Source organism: Panthera pardus, unplaced genomic scaffold (genome assembly GCF_024362965.1).
Source record: "Panthera pardus isolate Hobbes unplaced genomic scaffold, ASM2436296v1 HiC_scaffold_4, whole genome shotgun sequence".
Taxonomy (NCBI): domain Eukaryota; kingdom Metazoa; phylum Chordata; class Mammalia; order Carnivora; family Felidae; genus Panthera; species Panthera pardus.
Genome location: NW_026526969.1, coordinates 8,609,171 through 8,623,459, shown reverse-complemented (window position 1 = coordinate 8,623,459; position 14,289 = coordinate 8,609,171). Strand labels below are relative to the sequence as shown.

Below are 14,289 nucleotides of genomic sequence, written 5' to 3'. Positions count from 1 at the left end.
GTTAAGCAAGTGATTACGAAAGCTCTCCCAGCTTCAGCTTCCCTAAGAAGTACTTACCTCACAGAGTGCTTATGCATATATAAGGTAGCACGACGTGCAAATAACTTACTGAACATTTCGGCATTGTTTTCGAGTGTCGGTCAGTTCATCCAACCCTCTCGCAGCAACCTCATGCAGGCAGGGCTCTATTTAGTCCCCGTTTTATAGATGAGGAAACGTTACCAGGTGGTGCTACTGTTGATGGTAACTGTAAAGAGTGAGGAGGGGAGGAGGTCCCATCTCCCGGAGGTTCACAAGTCCTGTCATGTCTGTTAGAGGGGACGACACCTTGCAGGGAGGCTGGAAGGCGGCAGGAGGACCTTGCGGACCGACGGTGGCCGGCGCAGCCAGGGCTCTTCCGGACCAGCGGCCGATGGCTCCCTCCGATGGCGGACGCGGAGAACGCAGCCGGTTGGGATGGACCAGGCGTGAGGGGCGGGTCTCCGCGGGGGTGAGGGCTGAGGCCCGTATCCAGAGACATTCCAGGGATTCGAGAGGCCGGAGGAATAGGACTCCGGAAGGCGCCGAGCGACGCGGCCCCGCATTCCCGGCGACGCACCTGGGCCAGGTGTCACATCCCCGCCCACCTGCAGCTGTCTTCCGCCGTCGCCGCACGCCCCTTTCCGTGGTGGCGCCTCCGGGCGTCTCCGCGAGCTCGGAGTGGGCTCCCGCCCGCATAAAGGGTGCCTGTTTGCACGGGGGTGATGGGCCGCTTTAGGGGCCGTGGCCTCCACCTTGCCGGAGACGCATCCCTGAGGGACGACCCAGGGCAGTATCCCAGGCGCGTGTGGAGCGGGAGCCGCGCCGGCCCCCGGAGCCCGAGGGGGGAGGGGCTTCCCCGGGGGCGCGCCCACGGGGCGGGGCTGGGCGCCGGGACCAATGGGGCGCGCGGGCTGGGGGGGGGGCGGGCTCCGGGCCTGGCATCCCGGTAGCTGCAGCTGGCTTTTCCGGCACCCGCGCCCCCTCGGCCCGTAGCCGACCCCTCCGGCTCTCGGGGATCCCCCCTCCCCCGGGCGGCTGCGTCCTCCGGGCGGGTGAGTGAGCGCCCCGCCACACTCGGGCTGTGGGGATGCGCCTGGCCCGGGAGCCGCGGATCTCGGCCCCCTCGAACCGGCCCCGGGAGAAAGTGGGCAGGAACCGGTGTCAGGGCCGGGAGGAAGACCCACCTTGTGTTGCTGGCCTGTGTCTTTGTTTTGGTAGTCGAGGGGTGTGTTTGGGTTGGTCGAGTTTGGAGGGTGCCTTGTGTGGGTGGGAGGAATCTGGTGAGGCTGGGGGGAGAGGAGCTCGTTTGAAATGGGTTGAAGGAGAGGATTGATGGAGGGCGGGGCAATGGGAGATTTGGAGATTTCTCTTTGCCTTGGGTGAGGTGATTGCTTGGGGGAGTTAGGATGGGGACAGTTCAGGACTTCGGAGGAGGGGGTGAGGAGGGCTTCCTGCCGGTAACTCACTTCCCTTTTGGGGGATTTGTTTCCTCTTATACTGCTAGTTAGTTGAAAAGGGAGAGTATCTTTGCCTCTTCCCAGAACCATTGCCATCCCTAGTCTCCCGGATTTGGGGGAAGGGTGGCCCCCAGGAGCTGGGAGGGGACTTGGTACCCAAATGCTGAGGGTGTGGAGTCTGCCATTGCCCAGGGAAGTGGCAAGGACCAGTCTGCTCCCCAGGAACTCTGGGTTGCTGGTGAGTGAGTGAGTGAGTGAGTGTGTGTGTGTGTTTCTTGAAGCTCTTCCTTTTGGGGAGGTTTCCAGGTGTTCGGTTAGAGGTGTTTTTGAGGGGCTCCGTGAAGCTGCTTTCCATTAAGTAACACTGTCTTTTGCAGGCCTCATAACCCATTGGTGGCATCTTCTGCCTGCTCTCCACCATGGCCAGCGAGAATTCTCCTCTGCTGGCCTACCGGCTCCTGGGAGAGGAGGGGGTTGCCTTCTCTGCCAATGGGGCCGGGGGTCCTGGAGGGGCATCTGCCCGGAAGCTCTCCACCTTCCTGGGTGTGGTGGTGCCCACGGTCCTGTCCATGTTCAGTATAGTTGTCTTTTTGAGAATTGGTAAGTGGGGTGGTGGGGTTTGCTCTGGGGTGCAGGGGGGGGGTGGAGGAGGGGTGGGACTGGGAAGAGTTTGGGGAAGGGTCCCGGGAGAAGTAGATGGATGGGAGGCTTGGGGAGAGGGCTCCCCATGGCCCTGTGTTGAGCTCTGCCCTGGAGGTAACTGATGACCAGTGTGGTGTGGGGACGCATGAGCCACCTTCTGACCTGCTTTGCCACTCCTGTCCCAGGGTTCGTGGTGGGCCATGCTGGGCTGCTGCAGGCTTTGGCCATGCTCCTGGTTGCCTACTTCATCCTGGCGCTCACCGTCCTCTCTGTCTGTGCCATCGCCACCAACGGAGCTGTGCGGGGGGGTGGAGCCTACTGTATCCTCCAATGTTGATGGACTGGGGTCTGGGCTCTTCTGTCTTGTAGGGAGGAGGAGGGGCAAGGGCAGGGCAAGAGGGAGGCAGGTTCTAATCAATGTTCAGCAGGTGGGCTGATATGGGGAAGGTGACCAACATGGCCTTTCCGCGTATCTTACTGCTACTCTCCAGTCTATCAGGTGTCTTCCCAGCCGTCCTTTTGGTTCCCCCAACAGTCTTGTCAATTAGATAGTTCATTTTCCAGATGAGGAAACCGGAGTTCAAGAGTATTAGTGGCGCACTGCAAAGCCACGTGGCTTGGGTGTGACCGCTCTGGACAGATTAACACTAGGGACAATCCCAGTGTGTGCCGGGAGACAGGGCTGCAGTGTGCTTTGTGCCTGGAACCTTCCTCCTGCTCCATTTGACTTTCTTTTCCCTTAACACTCACCCCCTGCTTCCACTTTTAGTCATGATCAGCCGGACCCTGGGGCCTGAGGTTGGGGGCAGCATCGGCCTCATGTTCTACCTGGCTAACGTCTGTGGCTGTGCTGTCTCCCTGCTGGGGCTGGTGGAGGCCGTGCTGGATGTCTTCGGGGCTGGTCTGTGTGCCAGGGAGCTCTGTGGGTTTGCGGGGTCTGGGATTCGGGGATCACGAGGGTGAGAGGCCTCTCTAGAAGAGGGGCAAAGTGGTCTATTAGTTTGGCTTTCTTGAGCTCCTACTATGTTCCCAGCCTTAGACATCTGAGAGATTGTCCTGGCCCACAGGCAGCTTACCGTCTAGTTGGAGAGGCCAGGCTAATACCCCTAAATTCAACAGAGCAAGATTGGTGGTATCTACTAGGGAGGGGTAAGATGCTGGGGTACAGTTGAGTAGGGAGGTGGGAAAGATAGTGTCTGAGGACAGGTGGGCCAAAGAGGGGGTCTGTTCCTGCTTTGATTCATGGGTGGGATCTCTCCTGGGGAGTCTTGTCTTCTAACCCTGTTCCTTCCTCTTTGTAGACTCCGCAAGGTCCAGTGGGCTTCAGGTCCTGCCCCAGGGCTACGGCTGGAACCTGCTCTATGGCTCCCTGCTGCTGGGCCTTGTGGGTGGGGTCTGCACACTGGGGGCTGGCCTCTATGCCCGAGCCTCCTTCCTCACATTCCTGCTGGTCTCTGGATCCCTGGCCTCTGTGCTGGTCAGCTTTGTGGCTGTGGGACCCAGGAGCATCCCCTTGACCCCTCGGCCTGGCCCCAATGGCTCCTCCCTGCCGCCCCAGGTTGGCCACTTCACTGGCTTCAACAGCAGCACCCTGAAGGCCAACTTGGGTGGTGAGCTGGGTACAGGGGTGACGGTTCTCAGGACAAGGAGCAAGCATGTGGGAGGAGGCAGGCCCTTGGAAGCCCTGGATGAGAACAGATGCCAGAGAGAATCAGGGGCAGGAGGGCAGATCTCAGAACAGCTCAGATTATTCAGGATCTGTCTAGTATGCTTGGCCCAGTGGGGCGTGAGAGCGACCACGAGACAGTTCCTGCCTTAGAGGAACTTTTTTTAGTTGGAAAGATAAAATGTGCATTCAGGAAACAATTAAACAGCACAATAAGACCAAAGTGGTTCACATAGATAGGAATCAGGAGAGGAGTTGGGAGGAGGGCTGGGGGCGAGCAGGGAGAGCTGGGAGGTGGCCCGAGGTATATTGGGGAATTCAGGTAGGAGCGAGAGGGACGGTGTCTTAGGAAGGGGCAACGCAAAGGCGTAGAGGGAGGAGTGAGGAGAGTGGGGGGAGTGATGAGGCCAGCTGAGCCAGGGGCTGTGATGGGTCAGGGCTGGGGTCTTGGGGTGGGCTGTTTGTGACATGTGAGGAGAAGGTGGTGGGGCCAACATGCCTGGGTCCCTATGAGGGGTACTGACGCCTTCTTCTCCCTGGGAACCATCTCTCAGCTGGCTACTCCAAGGACTATACCACGGGGGCCATGATGAACTTCGCCAGTGTCTTTGCTGTCCTTTTTAATGGCTGCACGGGCATCATGGCGGGGGCCAACATGTCAGGTGAGGGCCCCTGCCTGCTGCCCCCTGGGGGTGTAGGGCTGCCACCCTGTGCCCTGGTGGGAGCGCTGAGGGCTCAGGAATGTAAGAGATGGTAGATGGCTGATGTCTCCCCTTCTGCCCCTCTCCCTCCAGGGGAGCTGAAGGACCCCAGCCGGGCCATTCCCCTGGGCACCATTGTCGCTGTCGCCTACACCTTCTTCATCTACACCCTGCTTTTCTTCCTCTCCAGCTTCACCTGTGACAGGTGCCTGGGGAGGGGGCTGGCCTGGCCCTTGAGGGGGGTGGAATGGGGCCGCAGAACAAGGTTGCCACCCCTGGATCACCAAGGGAAGCACAGGCCGAGGGGGAGCAGGTACCCCCATTGTTGGGGTGCAGGGAAAACGGAGACTGTTTCTCCCTCTGGGAGAGAGAAGGAGCGGCCGCCGGTGATGGGGACAGCCGGGTAATTGGTGGTAGCCAGCCTGTAGCCAGAGTTTGCTGTGTCCCTGGGACTGTTGTAAGCACTTGGTTTTAGAGGGTGGGGGATAGCTGCTTCTCAATGCGTATTTCCATAAATATTTGGTTTCTTGTGCATACAACGTTGGGAATGTCCACCATGTGATTAAATCCAAAGCAGCCCAAAGATCAACCAGTGAATACCATGTCTTTCCCCTCCGGGCACACATGATGTATTACAATGGCCTTTGAGCCTGGGTCAGTTGAGAATCCCCAGGAATACCCAGTTCTTGACCTCACGAAGAGTCAGAGCACTTTGCTCACGGAGGCCCTAGATGCACCTGTGTTCTCTGCATCCTCCTTTCCCCCCCGCCAGGACCTTGCTGCAGGAGGACTATGGGTTCTTTCGCGCCATCAGCCTGTGGCCCCCACTGGTGCTGATTGGTATCTACGCCACGTCGCTCTCGGCCTCCATGAGCTCCCTCATCGGGGCCTCCCGCATCCTCCACGCTCTGGCTCAAGATGACCTCTTTGGTGCGCCGCCCCCTGCTCCTCGCCCGGCTCTGAGCACACCCTCCCGTGTCTGTCTCTCTCTCCGCTTGGCCCTGGGCTGATGTGTCCGCCACGGTGTTTCTGTTTGCACAGGAGTGATCTTGGCGCCGGCCAAGGTCGTGTCCCGAACAGGGAACCCCTGGGGGGCTGTGCTCTATTCTTGGGGCCTAGTGCAGGTAAGCCTTCTTTCCGGCTGTCCTTCCCCTTCCCCTGGGCTCCTTCTGGTTCTGTTCCCAGGACCAGGAGGGGCTTGGGCTTGGGCTGGGAGAGTGAACGAAAAGGCAGGATGCATTGGCATTTGGTCGGGGGGGTGCGTGCATGCCCAGCCTCTCGGTCCTTGTGTAGCTGGTGCTCTTGGCTGGGAAGCTGAACACGCTGGCTGCTGTGGTCACCGTCTTCTACTTGGTGGCCTATGCTGCGGTGGACCTGTCCTGTCTGAGCCTGGAGTGGGCCTCAGCCCCTAACTTCCGGTGAGTGCAGAAGTGGCCTGTGTCCTCAGAGACCAGGGGGGAGGCGTGGGAAGGGCTCGGTCCAGGGGACCGAGGTTGGAGATGGAGGCCATGGCAGGCCCTGAGTGCCCTTCCTTCTCTCCCCCACCCCAGCCCCACCTTCAGCCTGTTCTCCTGGCACACCTGCTTGCTGGGGGTGGCCTCCTGTCTGCTCATGATGTTCCTCATCAGCCCCGGGGCCGCCGGCGGCTCACTGCTTCTCATGGGCCTTCTTTCCGCCCTGCTCACTGCTCGAGGAGGCCCCAGTAGCTGGGGCTACGTCAGCCAGGCCTTGCTTTTCCACCAGGTTGGGGGGCTCGGAGGAGGGTAGGGAGGGGGGAGGCAGTCTGGGATCCCCCATCCCGCTCCAAGTAGGCCTCCTTCTGCCGTGGCCGGAATCAGGGTTCTTGTCCGAGAGGTGGTGAGTGGGGGCTGCCCTCTTGAGCCCTTCCTCTCCACACCTCACCCCTGGTCCCAGGTACGTAAATACCTGCTCCGGCTGGATGTCCGGAAGGACCACGTGAAGTTCTGGCGGCCCCAACTGCTGCTACTGGTGGGGAACCCCCGGGGCGCCCTGCCTCTGCTGCGGTTGGCCAACCAGCTCAAGAAGGGGGGCCTCTATGTCCTGGGCCATGTCACCCTGGGAGACCTTGGTGAGTGGCCCTCTATTCCCTTCCCAGCCTCTTCCTCCCTCACGTTTCAGACATTCTTCGTGTTCTTTGGGTTCAGAGGCCTCATGCTTCTTCCCTGACGACCCTTCCAACCAGCCCGAGCCCTGCCCGGACTGTTTTCTTTGGCCCATTTGGGATTTGGATTTGAGGAGAAGGTACAGGGGTTTGGCCTACATCTACTACCTCCCTTCTCTGCAGACTGCCTGCCCTCGGACCCTGTGCAGCCCCAGTACGGGGCATGGCTCAGCCTGGTGGACAGAGCCCAAGTGAAGGCCTTCGTGGACCTCACCCTCTCGCCCTCCGTGCGCCAGGGAGCTCAGCATCTGTTGCGGATCTCCGGCCTTGGTGAGCTACTTCTCCCCGGGTCCCCTCGGCCCCCTCTGTGGCCCCTTTTAATCTCTGCTACCATCCCCCAGAGTAAACCACAGACTGCAGACTCACAGTCTAGTGCAGATAAGACGCGGGGCTCAACTCAAAGATACCGGATGGTGTGTGAGAAGGTCCTGGAGGAGATGCTTAAGGGCTGGCGATGGGTGCCACTGACATTTCTTTTTTTCTGACCCAAAAGTTGGGGTACAAGCTCTGAAGAGCATGCTGTGTTCCTGGGGACAATGGGAGAATTACTTGAGGCAGGGGGGCTGCTCCATCAAATCTAGGGCAGATGGTTTCTAATCATCCCACTTCAAGACCGCTGTGTGCTGATGCGGCTAGTGACAAGATGGTATACTCAGCTGGGCCTTAGAAGGGGTGGAGAAGGAAGGGCTGGTGTGACATAGCCTCCGGAGACCACAGAGGATGCAGAGGGTGAGTGGGGCTGAAGCTTCCCGAGCCAGTGGAAGAGTCTCTGCCTTGTTACTCTGCCTTAGTGCGAAGGCCTTCAGCCTTACGCCCCGGCTTCCTCCAAATCTGGGCTGAACTGCCTCCTTCTTTCTCAATCCTAGGGGGTGTCAGTCCCCTCTCTGGGCACATGCTCCGTTCTCCGTTTAGATCTGGCTAAAGTTCAAGCGTTTGGGGGCTGTTGGCAAGCATTATGAGACAGTCCCTGGAGCATCTGAGAGTCTGGTCTCTCCTCAGCCCCACATTTTGTGGGGGAACCTGTGCCAGGAGACCACTACTTCTACGAAATTTATCCTGAGGAAAGCGATTGCAATGAAGGGGAAGGATTTCCTCGAAATAGTTAAGTCCTCCTGACGTGCAGAACTTGATTTACTGGTGGATTTTGAGCAACCCATTTGTTTCATGAGAAAAAGCCTTAGACAAGATCTCAGAAGTTTTCTGTGAACTCAGCCCTGTTGAAGGGTGGGGGTGGGGGGGATGGGGGGAGAGTATCCAGTTCCACATTGGTTCAAAAATGGAAAAATCAGGAGCTGTCAGCAGGGACCTGGGGCACTGTATTCACTTCACACACGGGTTCAGAGACTTAGAGGGTGGCCTCTGCTGCTGGGTGCCTTGTGTTCGCCTGTGGACCCGGTATCCACCTGCTGTGAGCCTTGGGGCAAGTGACTTCACCGCTCTGTGCCTCAGGTTGCTTACCTGTGAGAGGGGTGAGTAAATGGCCCCTACCTCCTGGTGTTGCTTCACGAGTTAAAACACAAAGTGCTTTCAGCGGGCCCTGGCCCTTCGTTAGTGCGCAGATGGTAGCTGCTTTTTGTCCAGGGATCTTGCTTTGGACTCACCACCATTAGGGCTTTGCAGTAGTAGTAGAAACAGATCGGGCCAGTTCTCATCACCCCCCAGCAGAGTCTGAGGTGCTGTTTCCCTGGGGATGGAGCCCACGAACTTGACTACTGACTACTCAGGGCGGTGCGGTCTGCCCAGTAGACTCAGACTCTCATCTCCCATCACGAAAAAGGTGTGCTGCTAGCTAGAAGCTTGCGGTGGAGGCCTCCTACTGCCGAGTACCCGAAGTGCTCGTTAGTTAGAAGAATCCTAAGGCGAACTTTGCCCACTTAAGTGGGGAGATTAGTCACGGAGGTGCAACAAATAAACGCATGCAAGAGCGTCTGGGAAAAGGAAAAGTCGTTATGCAAACGTGCATAGTGTTGCCCGGAGAGCCCAAGCACGAGGCGAATGCCATGCCTGATGGCTGACGTGTGGTGCTGCCGGCGTGTACGAGTGGGCGCGCGTTAGCGTGGTGTAAACTCAGCCCGTGAGTCTGATTCCTGTTGGTTCCTTCCCACCTCCTCCTCTCTGCCCCCAGGTGGCATGAAGCCCAACACGTTGGTCCTGGGTTTCTACGATGATGCTGCACCCCAGGACCACTTCCTGACAGACCCTGCTTTCTCCGAGGCTGCTGATGGCACCCAGGAGGGCGGGTCCCCAGCCCTGAGCACCCTGTTCCCTCCACCCCGGGCTCCCGGGAGCCCCCGGGCTCTCAGTCCCCAGGACTATGTGGCCACGGTGGCAGACGCCCTCAAGATGAACAAGAATGTGGTTCTGGCCCGGGCCTGTGGGGCCCTGCCCCCTGAGCGGCTGAGCCGGGGGTCTGGGGGCACCTCCCAGCCGCATCACGTGGATGTGTGGCCCCTCAACCTGCTGCGGCCCCGGGGCGGGCCCGGCTATGTGGACGTGTGCGGCCTTTTCCTACTGCAGATGGCAACCATCTTGGGCATGGTGCCTGCTTGGCACAGTGCCCGGCTCCGGATCTTCTTGTGCCTGGGGCCTCGAGAGGCCCCCGGGGCGGCCGAGGGGCGGCTGCGGGCACTGCTGAGCCAGCTGAGAATCAGGGCCGAAGTACAGGAGGTGGTGTGGGGCGAGGGGGCTGGGTCTGGGGAGCCTGGGGAGGAGGAGGAAGGGGACTTTGTGAATGGCAGGCGGGGAGATGCTGAGGCAGAGGCCCTGGCAGGCAGCGCCAACGCCCTGGTTCGGGCCCAGCAGGGGCGCAGCAGAGGAGAAGGGCCTGGTGGGCCTGAGGGTGGGGATGGCGAGGGCGGGCCTGCCACGGCCCTCACTTTCCTGTACCTGCCTCGGCCGCCAGCTGATCCTGCCCGCTACACCTGCTACCTGGCGCTGCTGGAGATTCTGACCCGTGACCTGGGCCCCACACTGCTCATTCATGGCGTCACCCCGGTCACTTGCACTGATCTCTGATGCCCGGGTCCTGAAGCAGAGTGTGCAGGTCCAGCGACCCGCCTTGGTTAGTGGATGTGAAGGGGAAGGGCAGCCTTCCGGCCTGCTCCACATACGGGAGTTTCCCAGGGGAAGTATTAGGGGATCCTGGGCTTGGGGCGTCCCGTCCCTGGGAGAGGGGCTTCAGTGTCCCCGCCACGCTGGGGGAGGAAGCCAGCAGTCCTCCCCACTGGCCTCCTTCCTTCACCGGTGCCTTGATGGAGGCTGGGTCTCTGCTTGGACTCTAGGCTACCTCAGTTTCCCCTCGCCCAACAGATTCACAGACCGCTGAGGTTGTGATGTTTTTGTTGTTTTATTTTTCTAACCGCTGAACGTGAATAAAAGACCAAAACACTATGGGCTGGCCGAATACTGCTGCGGGGGGTGGGGTGGGGTGGGGTGGGGGAGGGGGCGGGGGGGGGGGGTTCGTAGGTGGGACGGAAGAGGGAGAGATCTGTATGGGGGAGTGTGGGAAAGAGCAGCGCTGGAGCGTCCCAGCAGCGAGGTGGCCACGTGCAAGACTTGGGGCGCCAGCCTGGGGGCACTGGCAGAACCGGAGGCTGCCGTGGAAAGTCCTCCCAGCTCGGCAGGAGGGGGCTGACTGGGGGAGGGACGGCGGTTTAGGGCCTAGGGGGCCACGTGACCCTCCCCCAGGAATGCGGTGACGTCACCGGGGGCGTGGCTGTCCCCAAAATTGGGGAGGAAGGGGAAAAAAAAAAGCCAGAAAAAGTTTCTTTCCTGGAGTCCCAAACGAGGTGTGGGACGGAAGAAGGGGTCAAGACCAGAGGCTTGGGACTACACGGGGGCCGATCGCTGTCTGGAGTCCCCTGTTCCAGGCCATGTCGGGGCCCACCTGGCTCCCCCCAAAGCAGCTGGAGCCTGCCAGAGCCCCTCTGGGAAGAGCACTCTCCCGAGGTGCCCCGGGGCCGCCGCCAGCCCACGGAGCAGGTAAAGCAGCTCCAGTGCCGCTGAGGAGGCCACTGGCCGTTCCTCGCTCACCTCTGCCTTCTGCCTCCCGCCTGTCCCTGCCACCCCTTCCCTGAAGCTCTTCCGGCTTCCTGCCGTTCCTGCTCCTCCCGCTCCCTTCTTGGACCCCAGGTGTGGGGGGGAGGGGAGATGAGGGACCCTAGAGCGCGGCCTCCAGAAGTGTCACCCTCCTCTCTTTCCCCATCCCCACCTTGGCTCTCTCTTCCCTCACCCCAGCACTTCAGCCCCACCCCAGGGTCAATTTTTGCCCCCTCCCATCTGAGCAGTGTTACCAGGCCCCGGGGGGACCGGATGATCGGGGGCTAGCCTGGGTGGGGTGCCATGGAGCACCCCAGCGCTCACAGGTGAGAACCTGGAATTGGGGGATGGGGGGGCGGGAGGTGTGGGCACCCGGGACAGGTGATTTGAATTCTCCCTGCTTTTGCTTCATCCCCAGGGGCTCCCCCAAGACAGGGGGGCCTTGCGCCCAGGAAGTCTGGATGCTGAAATAGATTCGCTGACCAGCATGCTGGCTGAACTGGATGGAGGTCGTGGTCATGCCCCACGGCGGTCAGACCGGCAGGTGACCCACTGGCCTGCCTTGTCCCTCCCCTGCTCCTTGTCTCCTGCCCTCCTCCCCACTCCCTAGTTTGATCCCTTCTCTAGATTCTCAGTCTAGCCCAGCCCTCTCTGTGTGAGTGATACACACAGGAGCGTGGAAGAAGCTGGCCCACCAGAGCCTACCAGGTTGTCTACCTCTTGAGGATGAGCCCTTGTCAAAGACCAGTGGTTATCTCGGGGCCGCACAAACGGGGGCTTCCACAGGTGTGCGTCCTGGAATGGGTCTGCTCACTCCCGGTCTGTGTTTCTCCCCAGGCTTATGAGCCCCCTCAGCCCCATGCCTACCGCACGGGCTCAGGTTCCCTGAAGCCGAACGGAGGGGGTGTTCCGATTCCTCCCCAACAGCTCCCTGCGTCCTCCTATGGGGGTCCCACTCCGGCCTCCTATGCTACAGCCAGCACCCCCGCCGGTCCTGCCTTCCCCGTGCAAGTGAAGGTGGCACAACCGGTGAGAGGCTGTGGCCCCCCAAGGCGGGGGGCCTCTCAGGCCTCCGGGGCCCTCCCGGGCCCCCACTTTCCTCTCCCAGGCCGAGGTGAAGTGTGGGGGGCTGGCTATAGGAGCCACCGTGAGCCAGGTCCAGGGGGTAAAGAGGAGGCCGCAGGAGGAGGACGAGGTGGCAGGTACGGACCCCAGGTAAGTCCCGGGTAACTGGGATTTGGGGTCCTCACAGACAACTGGATACTGATTGGGTGGGCGGGGGTGGTGTCTAATGCCCTTGTTGTCAGAGGCCTGTCGGGTTGGTGCTCTGGGTGAGCACGCTGTGCTGGTCAGAAAATATAAGAGGGTAGGGCTAGGGCTGTTCACTGGCTCCTGAGGTGTGCCCCTGGGCCCGACGCTGAGCCCTTCTCAGATGAGACTTCTGGGTGGAATTGCCTGGTCACCTTCAGGAAGTTTGACAGCACAGAGAGCTAGAGGTAGGGCTGAACCCCTGATTCCCTCCTCTCAGGTCCCCCTGAGCCAGCCTCCTGAAGAGGAGCTTGAGAGGCTGACCAAGAAGCTGGTGCACGACATGAACCACCCTCCCACAGGGGAGTACTTTGGTGAGCTGACCCGAGGTGGGAAGGGGGCTGGAGAGTCAGAGGGCCAGAGAATCTACCTTTCTCTTCTGTACTGACTCACCTTGTCCTTCCTTGTCCCCAGGGCGGTGTGGTGGCTGTGGAGAAGATGTGGTTGGGGATGGGGCTGGGGTTGTGGCCCTGGACCGTGTCTTTCACGTCGGCTGCTTTGTGTGTTCTACGTGCCGGGCCCAGCTTCGGGGCCAGCATTTCTATGCCGTGGAGAGGAGGGCGTACTGTGAGAGCTGCTACGTGGTGAGTAGGTGGGCTGGGGGTGTCAACAGCAGGAGACAGGGGGCTTCCATCTAAGGTGGGGACCATATGCCCGAGCCCCATAAAAGGTACAGAGCTCAAAGTGGGGGGGGGCACTAAACTGACACATAAGAAGGGAGGAATTATAAAAGTTGCTAAATACTGGCTGCTGGAGGGAAAGGACAATGGTCCCTTACAAATGCCAGACATTTTAGAGTTAAGGGAATGTGTTAAATTCCCACACTGCCACCCCTGTGGAGCACCTATGACTACTGAAGGAAACTGAAGCTGAGACTAAGTCACTTATCTGGGAGGCTGCTATGCTAGGACTTCTACGCAGATCTGTTCAAGGCCACTTTTCTTTTCTTTTTTTTTTTTTTTTAACGTTTATTTATTTTTGAGACAGAGAGAGACAGAGCATGAACAGGGGAGGGGCAGAGAGAGGGAGACACAGAATCTGAAACGGGCTCCAGGCTCTGAGCTGTCAGCACAGAGTCTGACGCGGGGTTCGAACTCACGGACCATGAGATCATGACCTGAGCCGAAGTCGGACGCTTAACCGACCAAGCCACCCAGGCACCCCAAGGCCACTTTTCAATGAATCTCTTGCAGGGGGCTACATAAGCAGATGGGTGGGCCAGCGGGCCTCCCCAGCCCCAAACTTCCTACCCTCCTTCCTGTTAGGCCACCCTGGAGAAGTGCTCCACATGCTCCCAACCCATCCTGGACCGGATCCTACGGGCGATGGGGAAGGCCTACCACCCTAGCTGCTTTACCTGTGTGGTGTGCCACCGTGGCCTTGATGGCATCCCTTTCACGGTGGATGCCACCAGCCAGATCCACTGCATTGAGGACTTCCACAGGTCAGGCTGGGTCTCCCACCTTTGTCTCAGATGTCTGACCTTCCCCATCTTCCCCACTTGTCCTTCATGCCCCAGCATTGGTCTCCCACCCCTGGCCTGGTCTCTTTCTTGTTAACATCACTCTCTTTTCTAAGATCTAAGACCATACTCCTGGTCTCTCCTGTTCCCTCGTGTATCCTACCTTCTCTGGGCTCCATGGTTAGTCCCCTCCAACCCTGGGGCTTGACAGCCTCCTTGGTTCCCTCCTGACCCAGGAAGTTTGCCCCACGATGCTCAGTATGTGGTGGGGCCATCATGCCTGAGCCAGGTCAGGAGGAGACCGTACGAATCGTTGCTCTGGATCGCAGTTTTCACGTTGGCTGTTATAAGTGCGAGGTCAGGGGGCCTGGGCAAGGGGAAGCGGGGGTTCTTGGGAGTCTGGGGTGCTGGATATGGTAGAACCCAGGGATCCAGGCCCGATAGAAAGGTGTTGCTTCTGTCTCAACAGGAGTGTGGGCTGCTGCTCTCTTCCGAGGGTGAGTGTCAGGGCTGTTACCCGCTGGATGGGCACATCTTGTGCAAGGCCTGCAGTGCCTGGCGCATCCAGGAGCTCTCAGCCACCGTCACCACTGACTGCTGAGTCTCCCCAGAAGCACCTGTTGCATTCTCCCACCCTCCCTGACATCTACCCTTACAACTTTGTCACCAAATGCTGTCTCCTCTTCCCCCAATCATGAAATAATAATCCCTCAAGAGTTTACAAAACCCACTGAAGCGTGTCGTCTCATCTGATTCTCACAGCAGCCTAACACACGCACAACTGTTGCACCTCCCTGCGTTTTTATAGAAGT

At 59.6% G+C, this 14,289-nt stretch overlaps 3 protein-coding genes across 6 annotated transcripts in view; 2 read left to right on the top strand and 1 right to left on the bottom strand.

Moving 5' to 3' along the window:
- Positions 1-847, bottom strand: part of EPHB4 (EPH receptor B4) — a 31,484-nt gene extending 30,637 nt beyond the window's left edge. Inside the window, exon 1 of the mRNA XM_019422797.2 lies at positions 110-847. Coding sequence (XP_019278342.1) covers positions 110-116 — 7 coding nt within the window. The 5' untranslated portion in view covers positions 117-847. The remainder of the gene's footprint in view (positions 1-109) is intronic.
- An 89-nt stretch (positions 848-936) lies between these two features.
- SLC12A9 (solute carrier family 12 member 9) lies at positions 937-10,059 on the top strand. 3 transcript variants are annotated; one of them, XM_053894137.1, is made up of 15 exons: positions 937-1,073; positions 1,563-1,716; positions 1,856-2,078; positions 2,306-2,440; positions 2,890-3,021; positions 3,422-3,730; positions 4,341-4,448; positions 4,581-4,692; positions 5,260-5,417; positions 5,529-5,611; positions 5,781-5,905; positions 6,038-6,230; positions 6,402-6,576; positions 6,793-6,939; positions 8,795-10,059. In XM_053894137.1, the coding sequence occupies exons 3-15, from the start codon at positions 1,898-1,900 to the stop codon at positions 9,682-9,684; spliced, it is 2,748 nt and encodes a 915-aa protein (XP_053750112.1). In that variant the 5' UTR covers positions 937-1,073; positions 1,563-1,716; positions 1,856-1,897; the 3' UTR covers positions 9,685-10,059. The 3 variants fall into 3 exon arrangements, with proteins under 3 accessions (XP_053750112.1, XP_053750111.1, XP_019278349.1); XM_053894136.1 differs by lacking the exon at positions 1,563-1,716; XM_019422804.2 differs by lacking the exons at positions 1,563-1,716; positions 2,306-2,440; positions 2,890-3,021.
- Positions 10,060-10,230: 171 nt separating this feature from the next.
- On the top strand, positions 10,231-14,207 carry TRIP6 (thyroid hormone receptor interactor 6). 2 transcript variants are annotated; one of them, XM_019422811.2, is made up of 9 exons: positions 10,236-10,650; positions 10,906-11,033; positions 11,126-11,251; positions 11,545-11,922; positions 12,236-12,329; positions 12,430-12,599; positions 13,281-13,459; positions 13,714-13,834; positions 13,947-14,207. In XM_019422811.2, exons 1-9 carry the CDS (start codon positions 10,542-10,544, stop codon positions 14,076-14,078), a joined length of 1,437 nt encoding a protein of 478 aa, XP_019278356.2. In that variant the 5' UTR covers positions 10,236-10,541; the 3' UTR covers positions 14,079-14,207. The 2 variants fall into 2 exon arrangements, with proteins under 2 accessions (XP_019278357.2, XP_019278356.2); XM_019422812.2 differs by lacking the exon at positions 13,714-13,834 and having other exon boundaries at positions 10,231-10,650.
- The last annotated feature ends 82 nt before the right edge of the window (positions 14,208-14,289 follow it).